The 14,490-nt window shown below is 44.6% G+C and overlaps 1 protein-coding gene across 1 annotated transcript; it reads left to right on the top strand.

The window, feature by feature from the left end:
- The first annotated feature begins 2,369 nt into the window (after positions 1-2,369).
- On the top strand, positions 2,370-13,031 carry rhbg (Rh family B glycoprotein). Its single transcript, XM_030371277.1, has 10 exons — positions 2,370-2,828; positions 6,281-6,467; positions 6,948-7,098; positions 7,339-7,486; positions 8,007-8,173; positions 9,654-9,791; positions 10,140-10,273; positions 10,597-10,718; positions 11,028-11,101; positions 11,851-13,031. Exons 1-10 carry the CDS (start codon positions 2,375-2,377, stop codon positions 11,926-11,928), a joined length of 1,653 nt encoding a protein of 550 aa, XP_030227137.1. The 5' UTR covers positions 2,370-2,374; the 3' UTR covers positions 11,929-13,031.
- The last annotated feature ends 1,459 nt before the right edge of the window (positions 13,032-14,490 follow it).

Below are 14,490 nucleotides of genomic sequence, written 5' to 3'. Positions count from 1 at the left end.
CCACAACAGGCTCTTCATGTGGCTCTATCTCCTCTACCTTACTGATGGAGGAGATTGGGTTATCTATGGGCCCCAGCCAGGAGCCAATCTGATGGTGTGACAAGAACTGGAAAGTTGTTCACACACACACACACACACAGACACACACACACACACACACACACACACACACACACACACACACACACACACACACACACACACACACACACACACAAACACACGCACACACACACACACACACACACACACACACACACACACACACACACACACACACACACACACACACACACACACACACGCACACACACACACACACATGCACAAACCTGGGTGACTGGAATGCCTGTTGGTTGTGGGGGTGGAGGTTGGGCTAGATGGAGAATTTAAGAGATTGAGGAGGTTAACGATGGAGAACTCTAGAGAAGAGAAGGATAGAGATGGAGAAGCCATTCATTCTATGATTCAAAAATGCTTTTGTATGGAAGCCTTGACAACCGCACGTGACTGCATGTGACACCATACCCACTAATTGCAGGTATTTGAACACCGGCCCGAGAGTGCTATCTCTTACAGATGAAATGCAGAGTCTTTGTTCTTGCAGGTTGACCTGTTGGCTTGTAAAGAATGTCGACTAGATTTTACAACTGACTAGACCTGTTGATGAGTGACCCACGTGCCCACCGTCACATGGACTATTGGCGCGGCAAAGGTATTCTATAAATGCAAACAAATTGGCCTCATAATCAGAGCAGACAGGCTCTCCTCTGTAGGATAGGATTTTTCAGGTGCAGTTACTTGGGTTTCATAAGTGGCTACTTTGTACTGTTAGGTTTTGACTTTGATGAATAGTGCATATCAGGTGTTGGTTTATTGATTTATATTTTTTGATTTTTCATTTTGATCCAGCAATCCACTGGGAAAAAATAGGACGCAATCATAAGACGCAACAATATGAGCTCCCTTTTTTGTCACATTGTGTGACAAAATATTGAAAAACACCTAGGCCTATCTACACACACCTATTTCCAAACCTCTGCTCAGATGAAAAATGTAAATAAAGCACCACACTTTTGATTCAAATGTTTTGGACAGCGTTGACGCCAGTGGTCTCCAGTGGTCATGTTTAAGATTCCCCAAAATCATAACAGCATTCCTGTCATCATGTGTGTCGTCCTGTTACCGTGGGCGCAGTCGCTACTGATGACACTGGCGATAGCAGAATGGAGTGATGCTATCGACCATCGCTATCTGTTATAGTGAAGCAGAGACCAAACGTCAATACAATGGCATTGTGTCTTTGTTTCTACTGTATGTGGTTTATAGAGGATGCAACTCAAACCAAACCGATGGGCCTTTTTCACCTAGCGGCCGTCTTGATTTTAAACGTTAGCGACGTCACATGGTCAAGGAAAGACGTGAAGGGAGTTGAAATCATAAGGGAAACGACCGTCGAGGAGCAAAGATATGGTGGGTCTGCCGCGCCGTGGTGAAGGTGCAAGGCTCACAAGATAGGCTATATAAACGTGGTCAAACCTGGCATACCTGGTTAAAAATATAACTTCCCGAGGTTGGAATGGAAATCCTTAAACAGGAATAGTTTAACTTCTTCAGACCTATGCCCATAAGACCCGCCATTTGATAATTATATAGTTTTATTTGGTGTGCATATGGATTCCCTTAGCACCGCGGTTGTCTCTTGATAACGTCTTCAATCGAAGGAATAGGACGTAATTGTTTTTGCTATTCGACACAGATGGGTATCCTCATCAGTTCCATAAACTATGAATAGAGACGTGCAAGGAGCAACCTTTTCCAAATATTTTGAGCTGCAGACTGCAAAGGGACCCTTGTCTTTTGGCTGTACTGTGCAATCATGGGGTAGGTAGGCTACACAATATATATTGTTTACAATTAAAGCAAGCCCGTTGGCTGAAAAGTGTACAAAACCTGCTCGTAGAATTTCCCCCAGTTAACTTAGCTTATTATTATTACTGCAGAGGAAATTAATATGAATATGAGTGGAATGAATCCAGTGGTTCACAACCTCAACATGAACCTCATGCAGTACCATTTCACGAATTGCTGCATGTTTGTGGAGACACAAAAAAGCAGATAAACGTGCACCAATTCATGTTGAAAAAATGTATACAAGGTCCAAAAAAGTAATATGTTCTCAAAACACAAATGTCTAGGTGAGATTACTTATTCAGCTCAGGTGTGGTCACACACCCCCTTAACACTATGGGGGGGGGAGGTGGTCGGGGCGGTAAAGATTGGGGAGGAGTTATGACAGCCTCAAATCGAATTGGTGGCAGAGGCCCCGGTTGGTGGGTGTGGTCCGGCTAGTCACAAAAACAAAACAAGTTGAATGAACTTGTTGGTCTGTCTGCAGGTTTCTCTCTGCAACCCACACAGCTCTTGGTCCCGTTCCTCTGCACTGCGAGGGAGAGAGGGAGCAAAGGGACGGCTTGAAGAGATAGTTCCGTTGTGCTGTGTGTGCGTGTGTGGAGGAGTGTTCAGTAGGATTAGATCTTTTTGTTTTCTTTCTCTCTCTCCTTTTCTCTCCCTCTCTCCCTTGAACTCTTCCAGCCAGGCTTTAAAAGAAGAAGTTTCCCACGGCGACAGTCCCATAGCCATAGCCGACATGTCCGGCGCGGCCACCAACATGCGGGTAAAGCTGCCGGCGATCTGCCTGGTCCTGCAGATCATCCTCATCATCCTCTTCGGCGTGCTGGTGCAGTACAACCACGACACGGACGCTAAGCTGTGGCACAAGGGCAACCAGTCCGACTACGAGAACGACTTCTACTATCGCTACCCAAGTGAGTGCAGAGGAAGGGTCAAAGGTCACCTGGGAGGGAGTGGCGGCTCCAAAGGCCACGTTCTGAAAATGTGTTGTTTTTACGTGTTTGTTTACTTGAATATTTTGAGTTGAGTTTGACTTTTTTGGTCACAAAGTCAACTTTTTTTAGGATGTTGCACCGAGCCCATAAATAAAGTGCTAAACCTAGGGCCTAAAAAAAAAAAAGTTGGGTTCCTGTTGGTTGTCAGTTGAGGTCATGGGTAGATAGGGAATTTATTTTATTTTTTTATTTTATTTTTTCCAGCGGCAGCGAATGATAGGTAGGTTGTTTTCATTGAAAGAGAAAATCCGCTCATCCTTGTACAGAATGAAGAGATGCTGTACCAAAACATAGTTAAAGTTGCATCAATTTCTTTTTTTTTTTTTTCTTTTTTTTTTTTAAAGCTCATAAAATAGTTTGGGTCGCACATAAATTGACAGGGTCGGTCAGAAACCGGTCAGAAACAAAACATTTTTTTAGGCCTCGGCAGGAACCACATTCAAAAAAGTACATTTACAGGAAAATCAATAAACAATGATTTTAAAAGTTGAAGATAAAATTATGTTTTATAATATATGCTATCGCAGAAGAGTTTTGAGCCCTCTTTTGAAAGTTTATAACCTAGAGGCCGAACTGAAGTTCTGGGTGCTTTTTCTCCATTTTAGGAAGTTGCATAGAAACTCAAAGAAATCCAAGGTCATTCACACATTCTTCTTATAGTTCTAATGTTGCAAGACACAAAAGATAACATTCTGCTAGTTCAGTTGTTACATCAATTCCCGCTCATCAATCAGTGTCTAACAGTGGAGGTTGGTAACATGGTGGAGCACATTTTAAGTCTCCAAACAGGTTCCTAATGGGACAGGGCTGGCTTACTGAGGAGCCATTGTTCCTTGTGATTGGATCACAAAGAGTTCTTCTGGTCCACCGATGTTCCCAACGCTTAGGGGAAATGTTTTCCCCATCATTACTTACTGCTACGGCGTAGGCCTAAACAGGTTTTTAGTGTTGTTGGCACAGTGAAACACATGACAGCCGATTAGCCCTCACCAGTAGATTTTAAGCTCTTCCTCACCTGCATAGCAAAAATGTGTCTGTCATGCTTATTGGAAACACTTCTTTAACTTTAATTATTATAATTCTGTGTTGATCTTCTGGTGACCCTACTGTTCTGAGAGAAAATCAGAAAATCTGGTTCTCCTATTGGCAATAGATGCTGCTTGGAGTGTGTGTGTGTGTGTGTGTGTGTGTGTGTGTGTGTGTGTGTGTGTGTGTGTGTGTGTGTGTGTATGTGTGTGTGTGTGTGTGTGTGTGTGTGTGTGTGTGTGTGTGTGTGTGTGTGTGTGTGTGTGTGTGTGTGTGTGTGGCTTTGACAGGTAGTTAACAAGATCTCAACATCCTTGGCGTTTGTCCAACCCAACCTGTTGGAACACAGCCTTTTTTCCCTCTCTTATGAAGACAGATCTGGTCTCTTTTCAGGTATTTAGAGCCTAGGGGAAACGCTCTGAGGGGTTCTTCAGCAGCGTCTTAGAACACGTGAAAGGTTCATTAGGAGATGGGTGGGGCTACGGAGCTACTGCAGAATCTCTGACACACTTTGACATTGTATGCTACATATTGGCATGCGCACACACTCGTTTGACCTAATTACATCCGTTAAACATTGAATCAACCATAAAACTTTGACTTCAGTCTGTTGACTAAGGGAGAGCTGCACCACCCTGCAATATTGATGTGGCTGTTAACGCTTCAATTGCAAGCTTGTTTAAAATGATGGCAATGTATGGATGGCCGGTTACTTCATCACCACTCAAAACAAAGAACAAAGTACTTTGAGCTCTGGAGGTATCTGCTTCGGGCTGGAAAGTACTCCTTAAGAAGTTCAAGGAACATTCGACCAAATCTTCGTCCCCTTTTTAATTCTCTAAATGTGCTGCTGGCACCTGAGACGCCAATTTATGACACCCGTAGCAGTGCAGGGTCAGGTAAACAGCAGGAAGCAGAGTTGAGGTGAGACTTTGATTAAGAAACAGTCTTCTGCTGTGTTATCCCACGATTCAGAGCATCTTGTTTACCCAACTAAGCCCATGAAGGTTCACCCTTGTCCCCTTAATGCATGTGTTCCTGGGAAGAGGTGAGACATTGCTGTTTTTCTTTTAGGTGTTCATCAGCGGAACTGCTCTGTTTGTAGGTGGCAGGCAACGTTCCTGTATGAGATAAGATTATTATAACAACTTGGGCGGGGGGGGGGTGATTCCCACATTGTGTGGTAGATGCAAATATAGAAAGTATCATGTAGAGCAGCCACAACTTGAGAAAATAAAGCCTAAGAAAATATAGGCCACTGCATAGTTTTGTTTGCTAGTGCACTGAGCCGATAGATCTTTGGTTCTGTGGTACAGGACTGGATTTTCAGCTTTGGACGATGGCAAAGTCAACACGATCGAACTTGCATTTTTGCGATGAACTCTCATCACTCGTTCCCATCGCGGTGAGCCGGTTTCCTGGACAGGATGGCGAGATGTGCATCTAGGTCACACTGCCCAACAGGGACCTCCCCCCTCCCCATGACAGTGGTCATCACCATGACAACGCTAGTCTCCGCACAATGATATGTTGTGCAGCAGGTTTGGCAGAAGGGCAGTAGGAAGACCAATCCGTTTGTGTTACGTTGACAGGGGAGGACAGCATCAAAAAATATTTCCTAGCTAAGAAAGTGTCCTTTTGTAAAACTGTGGATCTGTACAAACTTTGCACAATCCTAAATGTGTAATACTTAGGCGTTTCTTGCAGTTGGAAGAAATTGACAGCACTCAACTTACAATGCATGATTCATCTTATTTTGGAGTGGTAAATGTAGTAGCGATAGTTTTGTTTTTCCTGAGCAGGCTTGATCTTAATCGTTTTAGCTGTTGTTCTGTATCAACCATAGCTGTCCTGGGTGCCCCCCCCCCCCCCCCCCCCCCCCCCCCCCCACTAAGGAGCTGTATGGGTCAGGTCCAGACACTCTTGAGTGCCTCTGCATGGACCCATTTATGACCCTCTGAGGGTGGTTTGTGATTTGAGGACCAAACTCCTTAAAGGCTTTGATCTTTTGATTGAGTGTAATAGAGAGGAATACGGAATTTATAAAGACAAAAACGTAACATTAACTGAGGAAATATTTTCAGTTAAAATTGAGCGCAGGATGTGTAGGGTATTCTACCACCAGCTAAAGAGTAGAAGGTTAGATCCCCCAATGTCCACAGTCTACCTGTAGGCATCCGGGGACTTACGGGGACTGTAGGCAAGTCCCCTTAACCCCTACATGCTCGTAACGACATGGATCAGAAATCCCTCCAAGCTGCCTCGTATCAGAATCGGTGTAATTAGGGGACCTAAACGCTGTACCGTTTTGATGCAAACCTTTGTATTGTGTGTTTGTTCACCAGGTTTCCAGGATGTGCACGTGATGATCTTCGTGGGCTTCGGCTTCCTGATGACCTTCCTGCAGCGCTATGGCTTCAGCAGCGTGGGCTTCAACTTCCTCATCGCCGCCTTCTCTCTGCAATGGGCCACGCTCATGCAGGGCTTCTTCCACGGCTTTCACGGCGGCAAGATCCACATCGGAGTGGAGAGGTGTGTGTGTGTGTGTGTGTGTGTGTGTGTGTGTGTGTGTGTGTGTGTGTGTGTGTGTGTGTGTGTGTGTGTGTGTGTGTGTGTGTGTGTGTGTGTGTGTGTGTGTGTGTGTGTGTGTGTGTGTGTGCTTGTTTTATGAAATATAAAGTAGACAATTCAATGTGGTTGTGGCAGCACATGAACCCCTCGGGGGAGTTTGGCAGAGATTTACAGTTTTTATTTTATGACAACTTTCCTTGTCTGATATTCTGCTGGCAACGGGATTTTCTCACATCAACAAATTCTAATGCACACACCCTCTCATCCATACCTGGCACAGTATTATCTTACTCTGTCTCCCTCGCACCAGCAACAACTTTCATTTTATCCTCTCCAAATTCTCTTGCCTAGTCCATGCCATGCAGTACTACAGTGTAACTGTACTGTACACTTTAACTTGTGTTTAAAGCCGTATGGCTCACCTGGTTCTGTCCGGTCCAGTATGATCAATGCAGACTTCTGCACGGGTGCGGTGCTGATCTCCTTCGGGGCGGTCTTGGGGAAGACCAGCCCGGTCCAGCTGCTTGTCATGGCCATGTTTGAGGTCACCCTGTTCTCCATCAACGAGTATATCCTACTCAGCCTGCTGGGGGTAAGTAACATTTTGGTTATTATTCATAATAAGAAAATTCATCTACAAAAATCTTCAATGTAGGCTTGGTCTGTTCTAAAAGTACAATACTTCTTTCAGGTATTATGAGACAGAACTAGCTTTCACGACTTTATTGTTTTCCATGCACATTTTCCCCAACAAATTCCAGTCGATAAATGTGGCGTACTTGTCCCTCGAGTTTTTCCCAAAAGTGTTAAAACCTCTGTTCCTACCCTCCAGGCCCGAGACGCCGGTGGCTCCATGACCATCCACACGTTCGGGGCGTACTTCGGTCTGGTGGTGACCCGGGTGCTGTACCGACCCAACCTCGACAAGAGCCAGAAAAGGAACTCCTCCGTCTACCACTCTGACCTGTTCGCCATGATCGGTAAATCTGGTTTACGTAAAGTCCCTCATCGCGGTGCAGGGGCTCCACAGGTCTCATTTTCAGCTGGGTTGGAGGGAGGGGTCTTCTAGGGTAGGCTTGTAGGACTGCAATCAATACCCACTTGGCAGACGCGTTCACGTAAATTGTGCAGTTGTTTTTAAAGCATAGGCAGGGACTACTGCAGTTCTGGAGGAAACTAGAAATTGAACTCTTTCTGTTTTCTGATTTCAGCTTCAATTATCTTATTCTTTTCGTTCAAGTAAGGATTCAGGGAGTTAAGAGTAGCTGAGATATACATAATATAAGGTGGTGACTTTATCCTTTTCAATTATCTAAATAGATTTGACATCACACAATAAATATCCCCAAAATGCATAAGTCTCCCGCACAAACACAAAGATCAATGTTCTACGGTGTTAAAAAAATAAATAAGGCTCAATGATGGATTGTCTGACAATCAAGTTGGTTTTTCTCAAGCTGAAATCCAAACTGAGTGTGACTGGTACGGTCTTCCCCCCAGGCACCCTCTTCCTGTGGATGTTCTGGCCCAGCTTCAACTCTGCGGTGACGGCCCACGGGGACGACCAGCACCGCACCGCCATGAACACCTACTACTCCCTGGCCTCGTGCACGCTGGCCACTTTCGGCATGTCGGCCCTCACCGCGCACGACGGCAAGCTCGACATGGTGAGCACACGGAGGTCCGGGCGCTGTTGGGAGACCTCGGGGGGGGGGGGGGGGGGGGGGGGGTTGAGCTGGAGAGCTGGAGAGCTGGAGTTCCAAGAAATCCTCTTTGTAGTTCTTGACCAAAAATGTGCGTTGTAATGTTAGAATAGCTCTGAAATGGCGGCTTGGAATATGCGTGACATCATGTGAAACCTACTTCAGAGTTTGGTTATTAAGCAGAAGGGATACATTTATTAAGAGTGACAAATTGTAACAATTTAACTATTTTTTTGTGGTTTGTAGACTCTTCTACCCAACACATTATAGAGTTTATATAGGCTACAGCTTGAAATAGGGAATAGTAGCTTGAGGAGTTTAAATTAAACATTAAAATAATTGGTAGTGAAGCACTTGGTAGGAGTAAGTTGTCCTTTATAAGTGGTAGTCAAAGGCTTAGTACGAAGTTCGTAATCTCCACAAAGCGACATAAGCAGTAGCAGACAGCTACATCATTCAGTGGAGATCAGTCTATGAACCATTCTGAGCCTGGTCAAAGAGCCGCAGCTGTCATGATTTCGTACACTGGATACTCCCCTGTTCCTATGAATCATTACTCACATGGTATAAGTTGGGATGTCATCACTGCCGTAGCCCCGGCATCTAGAACTGTCAATCAATTTGAGTTCAAAATGGAATTTTCCTGCAATGATAGTGGTCGAGCCACAGGGGAAGAGCACCAGAGCGGGTGATCGAACCTGAGGCGAAGGGAACGAGTTAGAGAGAAGGGGGGGGGGGGGCGCAAGAGCGGGTGATCGAGCCTGAGGCGAAGGGAACGAGTCTGAACTGGGCTTTTAGAGAGAAGGGGGGGGGGGGGGGGGGGGGTGAAACGTAAGCAGGTGACAGAATAAGGACAGTGATTGCTTTGAGCGACTACCACCGACCTGCCGTTAGTGCCTAATCAATTGATCACATCAACTAAACTGTGAAGGGGGTTTGTCATGACTCCCTTATGTCACATGATGCATTCCGTCTCCCCAGCCCCACTCAGTCTTATCGCACATCAGCCCCAGCTATTGTTCAGAGGATGCAGGTGGTGTCCACGTTCATGTGACGCATTGAACCTGCTGCCCTTGGTGGATCTATATCTACTTCCTTAATCACGGCCATCTTAGTTCAGAACGGCAGCTGTGTTCTACATCTACCGATGTCTCAATGGGCCTTCTTCACCCGGTGGACATCTTTGTTCTTAAAGTATTCAGTTCCACCCTAGAACCAAGATGGCCGCTAGGTGAATAAGGCCTATAGTTTCCTGTTTGAAAATAAATTGTAAATGCTAAAGAACAAGCACTCTTGCATTGTCTTTGTCTCTCTGTCCAACTCTCTGTCTCTTATTTGCTTACTGTGTCTCTAATATTAACATATATTTTACATTATATTCTGGCAATAAGATATTCAACAATTGACTCTCGGTCTCCGCTCCAATATTACCTTGTTCCTTCAGGTCCACATCCAAAACGCTGCCTTGGCTGGTGGCGTTGCCATAGGAACCGCGGGTGAGATGATGCTGACACCGTTCGGCTCCATGATTGTGGGTTTCCTGGCGGGAATCATTTCCGTGCTCGGGTTCAAGTACCTGTCGGTAAGCAGCCAACGTTTCAGTCGGGTTTGGTGTGTCTTAATAAGGTCACAGGGACCTGATATACAGCACGGGACTCCGGTTTGAAATGGTAATGGTTGCATATGTTACAAATGTTATAGAGTGTTGACAATAGGGACTGATAATGTTCCATAAGGGAAATTACTTCAAACCGCTCCACCCTGACATTGGTCACTGTGGTTTGTGTGGAGCTGTCAGTTCCTGAAAATCCACTCTCACTTGTTGTGATGCTGCCATGCAAACCAACAGTATTTGTACGTTAGCACACTGTAACCCTTTGTACTGTGAGACCATCTAAACGCCACTTCCTGCTTACTTTCCCTATCGCAGCCATTCCTGGAGAGTAAGCTGAAGATTCAGGACACGTGTGGCGTTCATAACCTCCACGGCATGCCCGGGATTCTGGGCGCCATCGTCGGCGCTGTCACCGCTGCCGCCGCGACCACCGAGATCTATGGCGGCGGGTGAGTTTGCCACGCCCCCACCGCTAATCAGGAAGGAGGAGTAGGAGGAGGAAAGGCTCATCTAATGTCCTCATACCCACCCAGTGTGCAGGAAAACTAGTCGCCTGTCAATACACACTCTAGTACAGTTTGGGGGAAGGCCTATTCAGGGGATGCTGAACATAGGGATAGGTTCATTTGTCTCCAGCCAGGTTAGAAATGTGTCACCGTACTGAATTAAGGGGCTCTTCTCCACTTGGTTAGGAGTTTTTGCTTAGATATCCTCCTGGTCAAACGTCATCCAACATGAGAAGGAAATTTGCAAATGTGAATGTGTGTTGCAGCATGAAGGACGTTTTCCCCGATGTGGCCAGTCAGGCGAGAGATAGCTTCAAACAGGGTGGCCTCCAGGCCATTTCCCTAGTGGTCACCCTGGGCATGGCCCTAGGTGGGGGACTCATCGTCGGTGAGTACGGGGCCCATATGCTCCTCATTACGTTGGATCAATACTCTGCGTGGAGAACATTTGAAGTGAAGTTCAACCGTTGGGCGTTTTATTCCGATGTGTGGCTGTACATTTTATTTCAGTGTGTTCTTGCTCTTCTGTTTAAAATGGGGTCATTGTTGCATCGATGTTTATATACTGGAGTACTGTTTGGAATGTAAATGCATTTTCAGAGTCTTATTCCTAAAACCTTTGTGCATTGTTTTTCTGTCCAGTGACTACTAGTAGAGTTATTTGTATCAGCAGTTGAAACGGGTTGTATCTATGCAGGGTTCATTCTGAAGCTGCCCATCTACGGCTCTCCTTCAGACACCATCTGCTACGAAGACAGCATCTACTGGGAGGTGGGTTCACCTTATCAGAGAGATGCTGATAATGTGTTTTAGTCTGTTGTTTAGCAACAGAATCCTAATCAGCCTATCAAAATGGGTCGATTACTTTTGGGTAACGTCTTAGGATTCACACTATAATTGTGTGTTCACTGATTACAATTATTCCCAAATAATGCTATAATGTGCAGGCATCTATCATTTTTTAATTATATAAGCCTAATATATTGGCTGCATAACATATATAGATATAGATATTAGATAGATAGATATTAACATTATTTTCTTAACAATATTAACTACAAGTAAAGGAAGTTAGTAACGGTTGAAGAGAAATGGTAGCAGTTTGTCATACAACCCAAAGAGGGGGCTCTTGCGACAATAACCGCTTGTGGAATGTCAGCAGTTGTCTTACTAGGCTCAACCACAAGGTGGAATAAGTTTCCCATTTTCTGTTCAGCCTTGTTTATCCGAAGCCTTTCAAGGCCTCACCAAACCATTTCCCCGATTCACAAATATCTAGCATTTCCCCCAAGGGCCAAATAATTTTAGAATTTCATGATTTTATCGATTCAATTTGAATTCTCTCCTGCGCCACAATTTTCCCAAAGGTAACTTGATCATGATGATTAAGATACATTTGGGCAAATTTTTGAACAGTACAGAGTATTAAAAATCAAATATTAGTATTTAATGTAAATGACTTGCAATATTAATTGTCTGGAATTATATGGGACGTTTTCTTTGCCCGTTCTTGCTCAAAGGTTCCTGGGGAGGAAGAGACACATGATGACCAGCTGACCACCGTGAGGGCCGAAGAAGTTGAGAAGCTCAATAGTTAAACACACACACACACACACACACACACACACACACACACACACACACACACACACACACACACACACACACACACACACACACACACACACACACACACACACACACACACACACCCTCACACTCACACTCACACTCACACTAACACACACACACACACACTGTAAGAGATCTTAATATATCCAAGCAACATTCCTTGTAGATTGTATAATGGGATGTTGGTCAGGTTATCTTTGAACGCACAATACGTAGGCATTTGTCCATATGTTGACAATCTTCAAATCACAATACAGAAGTTGTATCTAGATACAAACTTGTTTAGCTATGCATGTTTTTCTTATGTGTGCCTACTTGTAGATACAGTTAATGACGTGTTGGTGTGTTTCATATCGAGCAATAACGAATCTCTAGTAGGTTGTAAAGTGCATCATGGGTTTTGCGAACCTATTTGTGCAGTGACATTCAAGTGCCTTCTATCTACCACTAGAGGTCGCCCTGCAGCTATTTTACATGGTGCGTCTGTTAATATGTGGTGAAGAGGATGATTTGCAGAGTCCCATTTGGAAATGTGATGATTAACTTGCTGACGATTTCGATAGTTGGCCGTATTCCCTCAGCATCACTCTTATTTTAACTACATTCCATGAAACGGATCTTGGCGTATTACTGGCAAGACTCAAGCCAAGTCAAATTGGATAGAGAATAAATGTTACCAAAGACGAAAAAGAGATTACACAGTGGCCAGCAACTTCCCTTCATTAGGTACGACCCTTTTCATCATTAATTTTTATAACGGATACAAAAGTATATCCAATTAAACACCTCAGGTGTAGTAAACAAAAAAAATCAAATTTGTATGTTTCATTGTATTTTCTAAGCTATTAGGCCTAGGTTTTATTGTTGTCCTCTATGTAATGTTCATACTATGGCCTGAAAAAAAAAAGACAATTACAACCATTGCTTACGTTTCTACATGATGTCAGACATCATCAAATGTGATTACTGTGAGTGTTTTGTAATAATCTATTTTCGGTAGGCCTATCTGTGGGGAGTCACATATTTTTTAAAGTTTGGGAAAATGGAAAAATAAATGTTTATAAACCAATTGTGCCTCTTGTTTTCCACATACTCCATGCTTTTCGTCTTTTTAATAGGCTAATTCAATTTACTCACGGCTTAGGCCTACAAAAATTACGGAAGTCGATTCTTTTTTTTTTTGCCTACTTCTGGCGTTTTGACGAATCAAGTCCAGATGGTATTTTTTTGTCTTCCCTCTCTGCGTAATTAACAGTTTCACTTTCGCGGATCAAATGGGACGAGCAAGCGGGTGTCCTTGTTAGATAGGGTCTCCTCGGAGGTGGGGGTGTTGGGTGGGGGGCGAGGCGGGGCCCTCGGCGTCCCTCATAATTCTCCCCTGCTCTCGTGACGGAACCTCGGCGAGAACAGGCTCCGCTCTCTTTTCCCATGACCGAAGAGACAGGTGGACAGCTGTTTACTGAAAAGGCCCCTAATACTGGAGAGCTTAATTGAGCTTCAGAGGGCTAATTAGAATGCAAGGGAGAAAAAAATAATGGTTATGATTATGGTAATTATTCAATTGTCTTCGACTTCCAGAAACGTGAGCGCGTATGTGGTGGTATATGAGCGCGTCGAAAGTGACGGATCGTGAACCCTCTTGTTGTTTTAAAAATAAAAGGTGCGATACACTACGCGTTTTCCGAGCGCATATGTGTCGAAATGACAGAACTATTTCATTTTGCTTCCCCGCCTATGTCCAAAATATTCCCTCGTAATAAAGTTTAATGGAAGTAATTACATTATAGCGGTAGATTGCAGGCAGAGCAAGTTCTGGGGGCTTTTACTTAGACAGAGCTGTTTATCTGGGGGGGGAACCGAGAACTATGCTTTTTAATGGCGCTTTTACAGTCGCCTAATAGCTATGTTTATTGGGTTGTTTTTATTAACTTCATTTAAATAACTTCAATATGGAAAAAAAGAAATCCTTATTAGGACACTATGACTTAACACAACCCTAACCACAGTCCCAAGACTGCATTAACAAAAGTTATTGTGTATTTCTCATGAGCCCCATCACTCTGCCTGCCTTGAGCCTGTGAGCAAGGCATGGGAAAGGGGATTTTTTTTTAACCACGCTGGTAGTGGTGGCTGGTTCCAGGCAGCTGAGCCCCCCCGTGGCTGGGCCCTGGGGGCTGGAGTGATGGTGCTTAACACTGTTCTGGAGGGCTACATAATGGGTTAATAGGCTCCCAGCGGACCCGGGCCGGCCCTGGGGGAGCTCCCTGCCTGCAGTCCCACACAGGACATAATGGGCCTGATAATACCACCGCGCGGCCTACTTGACACATCGCTCACACCGTCTTTATGTGAGCGGCCGGGGAAGAAATGACTGCTCACCTCGTGAGCAGTCATTTCAACTTTATGCATAACCACATTTGTGTCCGTCTCCCTTTAAAAGGGATATTAAGTGAGATGTGCATGCGATGAGATGTGTCACTTTTTCTGACACTCTGGTTTTGTTTTGGTCTGGCTTTCGATTCTGTCTA

Source organism: Gadus morhua, chromosome 11 (genome assembly GCF_902167405.1).
Source record: "Gadus morhua chromosome 11, gadMor3.0, whole genome shotgun sequence".
NCBI classification, from domain to species: domain Eukaryota; kingdom Metazoa; phylum Chordata; class Actinopteri; order Gadiformes; family Gadidae; genus Gadus; species Gadus morhua.
Note: the sequence above shows the minus strand (reverse complement) of the source record. Positions and strands in the feature narration are given on the sequence as shown.

What these genes read in the sequence shown, in the direction of transcription:
- rhbg (XM_030371277.1), top strand. Translation starts at nt 2,375, where the DNA reads ATGAACTTGTTGGTCTGTCTGCAGGTTTCTCTCTGCAACCCACACAGC. An exon ending in ATCCACATCGGAGTGGAGAG is followed by an intron (nt 6,468 to 6,947) that starts GTGTGTGTGTGT and finishes TGTCCGGTCCAG; the next exon opens with TATGATCAATGCAGACTTCT. An exon ending in TCGGGTTCAAGTACCTGTCG is followed by an intron (nt 9,792 to 10,139) that starts GTAAGCAGCCAA and finishes TCCCTATCGCAG; the next exon opens with CCATTCCTGGAGAGTAAGCT.